Source organism: Sus scrofa, chromosome 13, assembly GCF_054392235.1.
Source record: "Sus scrofa isolate SSC_HxYL_T2T_F1_AM1 chromosome 13, Sscrofa_HxYL_maternal_Yorkshire_Landrace_v2.0, whole genome shotgun sequence".
In the NCBI taxonomy this organism is placed as follows: Eukaryota; Metazoa; Chordata; class Mammalia; order Artiodactyla; family Suidae; genus Sus; species Sus scrofa.
Window position 1 is genome coordinate 88,599,739 of NC_139395.1, and position 11,091 is coordinate 88,610,829.

The 11,091-nt window shown below is 35.7% G+C and overlaps 2 protein-coding genes across 20 annotated transcripts in view; one reads left to right on the forward strand and one right to left on the reverse strand.

The window, feature by feature from the left end:
- The window catches only part of UBA5 (ubiquitin like modifier activating enzyme 5), a 28,675-nt gene extending 21,560 nt beyond the window's left edge, over positions 1–7,115 (forward strand). Inside the window, exons 10-12 of the mRNA XM_003132421.7 lie at positions 548–623; positions 775–881; positions 1,582–7,115. Coding sequence (XP_003132469.5) covers positions 548–623; positions 775–881; positions 1,582–1,665 — 267 coding nt within the window. The 3' untranslated portion in view covers positions 1,666–7,115. The remainder of the gene's footprint in view (positions 1–547; positions 624–774; positions 882–1,581) is intronic.
- NPHP3 (nephrocystin 3) overlaps positions 1–11,091 on the reverse strand; it is a 58,008-nt gene that overhangs the window by 10,046 nt on the left and 36,871 nt on the right. For 12 of the 19 annotated variants that reach the window (XR_002337683.2, XR_002337681.2, XR_014823917.1 and 9 more), the window contains 4 exons: positions 9,789–10,029; positions 8,078–8,203; positions 7,148–7,263; positions 6,355–6,528 (listed from right to left, as the gene is read on the reverse strand). Coding sequence is in view for 13 of the 19 variants with exons in the window: in XM_084989679.1 (XP_084845805.1) it covers positions 6,355–6,528; positions 7,148–7,263; positions 8,078–8,203; positions 9,789–10,029 (657 nt within the window). In the remaining 6 variants the exon portion in view is untranslated. Of the gene's footprint in view, positions 1–206; positions 1,712–5,216; positions 6,529–7,147; positions 7,264–8,077; positions 8,224–9,788; positions 10,030–11,091 lie in introns of those variants that run through there. The other 7 variants (XM_084989677.1, XM_021069460.2, XM_084989683.1 and 4 more) reach the window with 3 other exon arrangements.

Genomic DNA, 11,091 nt, shown 5'->3' on the forward strand with positions numbered 1-11,091 from the left:
TCCATTGTGTGTGTGTGTGTGTGTGTGTGTGTGTGTGTGTGTATACACATAACATCTATATCACATCTTCTTTATCCATTCATCTATGTATGAACACATGTTTTGGCTGTTGTAAACAGTGCTGCTGTGAACACTGGGGTGCATGTATCTTCTGAGTTAATGTTTTTGTTTTCTTCAAAAAAAAAAAAAAAAACCCAGAAGTGAAATTGCTGGATTACATGGGAGTTGTATTTTTAATTTTTTGAGAAACTTCCATAGGTGCTGCACCTTTTTACAATCCCACCAACAGTGTATGTAGGAGGGTTCCTTTTTCTCCACATCCTCACAAACACTTGTTATTTTCTTTCTGATAGTCATTCTGACAGGTGTTATCTCACTGGGGTTTTGATTTGCATTTCCCTGATGATTAGTGATGTTGAGCATCTTTTCATTTGTCTTTTGGCTATCTTATGTCTTCCTTAGTTTAAAAACCTGTCTGAATTCTTGATTGATGCTTCCGAGAACTGAGAATGAGTGAAAACACTTTGATACTGTTTGATTTCTACAGAAAAGGGTAGCAGCATTGCCCAAGCAGGAGGCTGTTCAAGAAGAGGAAGAGATAATACATGAAGACAATGAGTGGGGTAGGAATTCTTTCGTAAAACATGGGGTAGGCAGCGTAAACCAGTCTGTTATGGGAGAAAGTCTAATTGTAATTAAGACTGTACAAAGTTTGAATGATTATTGCTCATTAAGTTCCTTAAATATGTTTTAATATCAAGTTTAACTTTACAGGTATTGAATTGGTATCTGAGGTTTCCGAAGAGGAACTGAAAAATTCTTCAGGTCCAATTCCTGACTTACCTGAAGGAATTACAGTGGCATATACAGTTCCCCAAAAGGTACATCTAAAATCTGATCACCATAAGTAACTATCATATAAAAGAAAATGTCTATTTATCTTATTTCATCTTCAACCTATTCCATAATGCCAATTCAGTATTTATTTTAGATATTTTACATTATAGGCATTAAGATGTATGAGAGAGGTATTCATTGTTAATATGGAAATATGCACAGCACATTTTAAACTGTTAGAAAACACAGACATAAAATAGTTTTGTTTGCTCATTGGTGAATCAAGTGAAATAAATTTTGATTAAAAGACAGTAGCACTTTGTATATTGATAGTGTTAGCCATAATACCATTTAAAAATACTACCTCAGAATTTCCCACTGTGGTGCAGTGGGTTAATGATCATCTGGCATCACCAGTTCAGTCCCCAGCCTGGTGCAGTGGGTTAAGGACCTGGCATGGCCAAAGCTGTGAAGCAGGTCACAGATATGGCTTGGAATTGATCCCTGGCCTGGGAACTTCCATATGTTGCGGGTGTGGCTGAAAAAGGAAAAAAAAATACCACTTCCATAGAGATCTCAACACTGAAATTAATGGCTTGCAAGTAAAAATTAGAAGGCATATTTACTAAAGGAGGTTTACTTTGTAGACTTGTTGAAAATGGTGAAAGCTTACTGACTATATTCCTAAGCATCAGGAACTTTAACTGGTTATTTTTTCACCATGTTTCCCTCATTTATTGATAGCAAGAAGATTCTGTACCTGAAGTAACAGTGGAAGATTCTGGTGAAAGCTTGGAAGACCTCATGGCCAAGATGAAGAACATGTAAATAATGGACCAGCCTATATTTTATTTCCTGTATTTAAGCCTTTTCCCTTGCAACAAAAACAAAAACAAACAAAAAAATCACTTTAAAACTGAGACAATCTTTACTGATTTGTTAAAGTTTTTGAAAATACTGATTATTGCTTGTTGCTCCCCCCCTCTTCAGCTAAATCAGAAACTCTCCTAAAACTCATGTTTCATTCTAGTAAGAAATCTTCAAAGGATTACTGTAGGCAGTTGTAAATCTTACTGAAAACTTAGCCATTGAACTGTTTTGGCCTTTTGGAGAAGGAAGGGACCAATTTGATGCCATTTTCCTTTTCTTTCCAGTAAGCCTTTGTAGTCTGTTGCCTGAGGCAATGGACAGTAGAATAGTGTGTGATGAAATAAAGAGAAAGGAGTAGAGGCATGACCTAATGATTAGAGACAGCAGGCATCTACTCACTGTGTTTGGCATTGTTCTCTACAAGAAAACTGCCCACTACCACTAACTTGGCCAATGGGAATTTCAAATAGTAAACCAATAGCATAAAAACATCCTCTCAAATGTTTCCTGATGAAATACAAGCTGAAATGAAGTCATTGGAAAAGTTTGTAAACTTGTGAATTATATAGTCAAAAAAGACACAAATATTAAGGAAGATTTCTTGATGCATAGACAGGTATTTTTAGGATGTACGTACTATATTTCTGCTCTAAGGAAAAGCAGTGTGCTTTATATAGGAGCAGAGGATAAATTTAAGCTAAGATCATCTAAATTATACCCATAATATAGGTTACCTTCTGAATAATTTGTTTAGTTTATATTTGATTCCCTGGGTAATTAGATGTGGGCAAGGGTTCGTCCTGGATAGTGGACAATAAAAGAGGCCTAAATTGCCTCTGCAGCCACTGACATGTATTTCTTCATGGGGAAGAGTATCATTTTCCCTGATCATGACCACTAAATCATAAACTGATACAGTGGCTTTCTACAGAGTTTTTGCATACAAATAATGAAGGCTTAGAGAGCCTTGGTTGAAATAAACTCCTAATGGTTTGGAAACCAATAAAGAAACATGCATGTGTAACTATTATCTGTAGGCTGTTACTATGCTAGTCTCCTATTTAGGTGATTTTTTCCTTCGAAGATGTAATTGTTTAAATTCTATCTCTAGGGGGAAAATTTAGTGAAAAATTAAAAATGCTTTTCCCACTTGTAAAATAAAATTTTAAAAACTGATTTCATAATGCCCCAAATATCAAATATGTTCAATCTGTTACTTTTGAGATTTTAGGTTACTGCAATTCTTATGTTTAGAGTGACGTCAGAAAAGTATGGGGGTAGTTTTTCTAGCCTTGAAACTTATTTATGTTGCCTTGGTAGGTCATTTGCTGTTACTTGAAAATTTAGTGTATTCATCTGTAAAATAACTTTTCTAGTACTAGAGATGCCATTGAATTTCAAAAAAAATGCAGTCTTTCTAAATCTCATTCCTTTGGTATACTGATTTGATACCTCTGGTACATTAATTTAGTAAGACTTAAATTTATAGTTTGATAAAATATAATAGCTAGGAGTTCCTGCTGTGGCAAAACAGGATTGGTGGCACCTCTGCAGCACTGGGACACAGGTTTGATCCCCAGCCCAGCACAGTGGGTTAAAGATCCTGCGTTGTAGATCACAGCTGTGGCTCATGTTCGATCCCTGACCTAGGAACTCCATATGCCATGGAACAGCCAAAAAGAAAGAAAATAAATTTAAAAAAATATATAAATATAAAATAAAATAAAATAATTAAAATAGCTGAACCTACTGTCTTCTAAAGAAATTTCTCTGTTCTTAATTTGGTACTGCACCCTGCTGGTGTCCGATACTGTACCAAATCTTACCTGATTTTTTTTGTCTGATATCTTCCATTAAAGTTATTATTTTAGCAGAAAAAATCTGGCAACAAGTATCTTTTGCAACCTAGAGTACTCTCTTGACAGTCTGTACGCCATGAAAACTTGTATATTTAGGCAGTTGACTAGGAAATTAATCATCACTGAATTTACATTACTACATAAACGCATAGTGCTTGACCAGATTTGTAACACTATTGTTTCTAATATGAACGATGGAAACACACTCCCCAAATTGCCTTAACACAAAAGCTCTAAATTACAGTATATCAAATGATATGTTTAACTTTAATCCTTTAATTGTTAATGGGAAGTTAATTTGTGGTACTACACAAATGTTTTATGTAGTAAAAAAAAAATATATATTATGGGTTTATGTAAAAATATTCCCTGAATACCTACACATTGACCAACCCAAAAAGGTAGTAAACATTTAAGAATATTAATGAAGCTTTGACGTCCCCATTGCATATTTTTAAAAAATATTTCTTTCTGTAAAGTATCAATGAATGAAAATTAATTATAACTACCATGATTTGGAGCCCACCAATTCAGATTTATAGTTGTCTGAGAGCTACCACTTTCATTGTGAAAGGTGTATATTAATGTGCACATAATATTCCTATATGAAAACTTCAAATACAAACAAATGTCTATCTAAGCTATTTTTATCTTTTTACATAGGCATTCTACATGAAAATATTTGAGTTGGTAGTATAATTAGTAAGATCAAAATATAGTCTTAAAATTATATTTAAACTTTCTGAAAACTATAATAATTTACCATAAAATCACTTTGAATAATATGTTTTCATTTTCTGTATGTTTTTCAAGTTCAAATTTTGTAGGAACAAAGAAAAAAATGCATATTACCCTTTTGCTAGGTTTTCCTTTTTCAAGGTTCCTCTTGAATGTAAATCTCAGATTATTTCCTACAGTTTAAAGCATTTAAACTTAATATGTTACTTATAATGTGTTAAACTACTTATCCACCATAGGTATATTACTAATACCATAAAAGATTAATTCTAAAATCAACGTCTGGTATATTTGTGAATTCAGTTACTTTGTGCCTTTCACGGCTGGTAAACCCAGGAAGATGTGTTACGATTATATTTTAATCTTCCTTTTTTCTTCTTGAACTTCTCCCAAAAGGGAGAAGAATGATGCTCATTTTGTAAGATCCTTCCTCACTTAAGTCACTACTACTCTAGCGCCTTAGAATTATACCACTGTTTCTCAAACTTAAGTGCATATGAATCACCTGGGGATCTAGCTAGATTGTAGATTCTGATTCATTAGGTCTGGGAAGAGGCTCGAGACTCTGAATTTTTAATAAGCTCCTAGGTGGTGCTTATGATCCTGGTTTATGGACCACTTTGAATAGCCAAACCTTAGAGAACATTAACAAAATCCTGTGGCATCACTGGATTGACTCCAAGTTGAGCAGACTACTCAAGTTGAGAGGACTAGTCAGGAAATATTGACAACATCCAGGTCTTTTTGTAATGACCTGGATGTTCAACATGTTTCTTAACTATGTAAATATGACCCTCTTGTATGAAATGGAGTGGGAAAAAGAGAATTTGAAATTGCACTTCTATTTTGAAACAGTGAAATACAGTTATCGCATCTTTCACCTTTACAATTAATACATGTTGGAATCAGTAATTACCAAGTATTAAAATTAAAGATTTTATTATATATAAATACATAAATGTTACAAAACAATATCCCAAATGGGCAATATTTATAAAGTCTGTAAAAATATTTAATTTTCGTATAAAATGGCCAATTTGAGTTTGAGATAAGAGAGACAGGTTTAGGTCATTTAAGAAAAAAGGTCATGTCCATATTTTGGGAAAAGTCAAAAAAATGCCAAAGAGCTTGCTCTGTTACTGCATTAATGACGTCATATTGTGCAGGTATATTCTATGCAGTAAAAGAATATATACTGTAGAGAGCATGGAAAGCAGAGAGCTTGGCCTAATTTGCTCAAGGAAAAGGTAGAATAAAACAAATGCAGCAGTCAGATATTCCTAAAAAGAAGACACCTTCCCATAAACCTTATCCCTTTGGAGTTCCCGTTGTGGCTCAGGGGAAACGAATCTGACTAGTATCCATGAGGACACAGGTTTGATTCCTGACCTTGCTCAGTGGGTTAAGGACCTGGTATTGCCGTGAGCTGTGGTGTAGGTCACAGATGCGGCCTGGATCTGGCATTGCTGTGGCTGTGCCATAGGCCAGTAGCTAAAGCTCTGATTCGACCTTCTAAGCCTGGGAACCTCCATATGCTGCGGGTGCGGCACTAAAAAGACAAAACCAAAAAAAACAAAAAACATTATCCCTTTATTCCTTGAAATGTTTCTTTGAGGTAGAGAACTGGGCCAGACTGCTGCTCAAAAGCAAGATGAGGAACCATAAGGCTAAAGTAGCTTTGAGAGATGAGGAGATGCATGGAATTGTTGAGTCTCGTGTCTTAGCTGCTTTGCCAGCTCTTGTAGAACAGACCAGTCTCCTCTCCATGATCCACTCTTCAGGTCATCTTATGATTCTCATGTGTCTACATACTTGGTTCCCATACTATAGGAAAGTTATTTCTTTTAAATAACTAAAATTGAAAAATCATGACTCAAACTTCAATGTAGTCCCAATAAAATTTCATAAAATAGCAGTTAAATACACAAAGTAAAAATAAAAATAAGTTTTCTTAAAAGCAGTCTTTGTAAATTTTAAATTCCAATGTTCCAAATGTTTAATTATTTTATCCTAAGGTGCACTTGCAATGAATTATAATTGCTGCTATTACCTTTGTCCTTGATGAAGAAAAGTATTAGGAGAATGGGTTTTTAAGCTAAAGGTGTCTCCACTTGATGAGTGTCGGGAAGGAGCTTTTCCACCCAAGAGTGACGTTTCTGCTTCTTTTATTTCCATTGCCCTTTTGTATAGTTCAGCAGCTTTTTCAAAATCCCCTTCTTCATAGCTTTAAGAGGAAAAAAAAAAAAACCTCAAAATGAGACTATAACCTTTTAACAATTCTAAATAACCTTACAGGATACAGAAAAACAAGTTGTGAATAACTGCTATTTTCTTCAGTGCAATCATTCAGGCAGACCAGTAAAACTGAACACCCAAACTCTTCTCCTTTCTGTCAGTGCATCATTCAGACCAAGTTGTAATGCTAAGGGAAGTTAGCATCCTGAGATAAACATGATGCAAAAGTCAGCATGTACTCAATGGTAAATCAGCTCTGAGGACAGTAAATTGCCTATATTACCCCCAGAGCCAGAGAGCTGCAGATGTAAACCATTCTTCTCTATTTGCCATGATACACTGCTTCTGGATATTATTTCAGTATCTCTTGAAGTAGATCAACCAAAAACAACCCTTCCCACTCCAAGAAAAAGCATATTAGCAATAAATATTCTGTGTTGTTCTATGATGGGTCAAAGATTTCTAAAGGGATTCCATGTGTGTACATGTATAACTGAATCACTTTGTTGTACAGTAGAAATTGTCACAACATTGTAAATCAACTATATTTCAATAAAACTTTGGAAAAAAATAAAAGGGGTTTTTGGCTGAAAGTGAAAAACTCTTACCTAAGCACAGCTAAATTTTTTAATGTTTCTCCAACTCGAGGATGCATTCGACCCAGGCTATCTTCGTAAATCTTTAATGCTCTTTCATATAACGGCAAGGCTTCAATGTGCTTTTTCTTATTAAAAGAAAAGAAACAGTGCTTACTTGAACACACTGGGTTTCTAAAAGTCCTATTAATTTACTGTAATATAACTGACTATAGTAATTTTACTATTAATTATTAGACTAAGCTGAGTAAGTACTTTTAAAAAGTTAATATCCTTCTATAATATGTGGATAAACAGACTAATTTATTAATAAATCATAATGGAAGAAGCACTGTAATAGAAAGTCAGAGAGTTCCCATTGTGGCTCAGCAGATTAAGAACCTGACATAGTGTCCATGATGATATGGGTCCAATTCTTGGCCTTGCTCAGTGGGCTAAGGGTCCAGCATTGCTGTAGCTGTGGGGTAGGTCGGCAGCTGCAGCTCTGATTCGACCCCAGCCCGGGAACTTCCATGTGCTGCAGGTGCAGCCCTAAAAAGAGGGAAAAAAAAAGTCAGAAACCTAGGTTTAGACCTGGCTTGGTGACCACTGACATTCCAATTATATAAGCACAGACTTGTTTCTTTATTGCCCAGAGGGTACCATGCCTGTTTCTCACCCATCATAGGCCAATGTCACCACTTAAGAAGAATATTACATGTAGAGAATATTAGATGTAGGGAGTCTCTGAAATTTAAAAAACTAAGCCCATACAGTGAGCTAAACAGTGTTTTATACTAAGAGGAAGGAACTATCGTACAAATGTAACTTCAATAATTTCTCAAATACTAAAGGGGACATTAGTAGATAACCTTAAATGTCCTTTATTTTTACTGTGTTGTTTGCCTACATTTCATACCTTAAAATTATCCATTTATACAGAGTTAAAGTGTGGGAACTTACCATTTGGCTATAAAGAACAGCTAAGTTCACCAAGGCAGTAGCTACACTAGGGTGCTTTGGACCAAAGGATTTCTGCCGAATTTCAACAGCCAGCTCATACAGAGGTACAGCTTTGTCAAGTTTCCCCTAAAAAACAAAAATGAAATCTAACAAAAATATTAAAGCAATAAATACTTTCTGATCAGAGCTTGTTCCATAAATACAATTTTAGATTAAAAAGTAATTTTGAGGAAAACAAGTTCAGAAGCATTTCCTCCCAGTTTAATGGTTAAGTTTATAGATAACTAAAATCTAACAGAATATGTAAGCAAAGTTATATTGAATATAAAAACATTTTCTTTGATAATTCAGAAAGTCCTTTAGGATTACCCATTATTATGGTTTCTGATGAAGTAAAAATGTGCCAAAGTATGTTCACTACTATACAAAATTTAGAGATAACATCAAAATAAAAACTCACTTTCTACCAAATCCTATCCAGAGTTTTCTAATAATTTCTTTTTTACTTGAAAGTTATGCAGAAAGAGCAACAATGGATCCTTCATAGTAAAACATCAACTTTCAGTGTTAGGAGGACCAGCAAGGGTCTCACAAAGTCTGAAGTCAGTATATATAACTGTAACTGCAATAAATGAAAGCATTTTTTTTTTTTTTTTTTTTGAGAACAGCTATAAAAATTCCAAACATTACTCAGGCTAGAACCCTATGGTTAAAGAATGGTTACATTATTTGCAGGCAAAGAAAAGAAAGAGCAATTAAAATAGTCATTTAATCAGCCACAGAGACTCCTCCTTCAGCCAGGATAGATGGGTGATTGGTTATTGTTTATGGTAGGTTAGCACAGCAAACTTAATCCTGGTTGAATTTTAGAACTTCTGAAATGTAAATGGAGAATAAGTTCTAATCAGAATGCTGATGAATGCATTTGTATTTAGAATGGGTTTTTTTTTTGTTTTTTTTTTTTTTTGTCTTTTTTGGTCTTTTTGCCTTTTCTAGGGCCACTCCTGCAGCATACGGAGATTCCCAGGCTAGGGGTCTAATTGGAGCTGTACCCACCAGCCTACATCAGAGCCATAGCAACGTGGGATCCAGGCTTACATCTGCAACCTACACTGCAGCTCATGGCAACGCCAGATCCTTAACCCACTGAGCAAGGCCAGGGATTGAACCCGCAACCTCGTGGTTCCTAGTCAGATTCGTTAACCACTGTGCCACGATAGGAACTCTGTAGAATGTATTTTTAAAAGCTAAACCAGTGGGAATTCCCATTATGGCTCAGTGGAAATGAAGCTGACTAGCATCCACGAGGACCCAGGTTTGATCCCTGGCCTCGCTCAGTGGGTTTAAGGGTCCGGCGTTGCCGTGAACTGTGGTGCAGGTCGCAGAAGAGGCTCGGATCTGGTGTTGCTGTGGCTGTGGTGTAGGCTGGCAGCTACAGCTTGGATTCAACCCCTAGCTTGGGAACCTCCATATGCCTCAGGAGCAGCCCAAAAAATGGCAAAAAGACCAAAAAAAAAAAGTTAAAAAAAAAATCAGCACCTTAATTTAGTTAAGCCTGAAATAATATTTTTAAATGTTATCCTTAGCTATTTGTTAAAAATTACTGTGATTTACAAGCGCATAGAAAATAATCCATCAGAGATTATTTTGCTGATAGCAATTATGGCTCAATTAGTATAACACACATGTAGGCATACTTAAGATTACTTACCATCTTCTTATACAGAATTGCAAGATGCTTCACCGTGTAAGCTAAAGAAGGGTGATCAGGAGCTAATGCTCGTCTCCGAATGTCTAAGGCTCTTTCATAAAGTTCTTCTGCTTTATCATACTGCTTCTTTTCATTGCACAGAGCTGCCAGATTATTCAAAGACTGGGCACAGTCAGGGTGATCTGGTCCAAGAACTCGCTCCCTCATCTCCAAGGACCGCTTCAGAAACTGTTCAGCTGTTCTATGAACAAAAGCCCCAAATAAATAAACAATTTATTCTCTAGAAGTCAGAACCCTTTGCCCTATTTAAGTGGAGAACTGAAGCACTTTTCTTCTTAAAACCAAGAGCGTTAAAAAGCAGAATTCAGCTCCAAAGCTCTTTCCTACCCCTTAGCTCTTCCTGCCCTTTTCCAAAAAAATCGAAAATGCTTTCCTAATAGTGTGAGAGCCTAAAGTATCTGGATAATTGCCTCAATTCTCCACTTTACTTCTCTGAAAAGACAAACCAATAAAAAGTTTCCAAAAATATCCTTTTTTTATCTTAAAAATTACTAGGCCAAACAAAAGATTTCGGTAGTCTTTCCTTTTCCCGTTGGAGTTAGAACTAAATAATTTTTAAGAGTAAAAGAAACTTTTGTGAGTGGGATAGGATAAATATTTGTCATATTTTTCTGGTATCCAAAGTGTCAAACTTGTTAACATTTTTCTGACATACAAAGAAGTTCAAAAGCACTTCTTTTTCATAAATATTAATGCCTTTTTGAGTCTTAATGCCCAAATAAGCTGAAGAATAAAACTAGCAGCCACCTACACTCTATTCCTTATTCTCCTTTAGTGCCAAGTTTGTTCTTATGTGAGAGCTCATGCACAATATCTACACACACTCGCTCTTTATAAACATGTAAAACATAGTAGGAAAGCTACAGAATAACTTTCTAGTTACTAAAGAAACAATGTGAAAGGAAATAGTAGAGAAAATGTCACTGTTTTTAAGTGTGGCCTTGCTTATAACACATCATACATGAACTCTGACGTGGTTTCTACCAGTGTTTTTTTTTTTTTTTTTTTTTTTTTTTGTCTTTCTGTCTAGGGCCGCACTCATGGTACGTGGAGGTTCCCCAGGCTAGGAGTCCCATCAGAACTGCAGCCGCCAGCCTACACCAGAGCCATAGTAACTCAGGATCTGAGGGTGTCTGTGACCTACACCACAGCTCACGGCATCGCTGGATCCTTAACCCACTGAGCAAGGCCACGGATCGAACCCTCAACCTCATGGTTCTTAGTCGGATTTGTTAACCGCTGA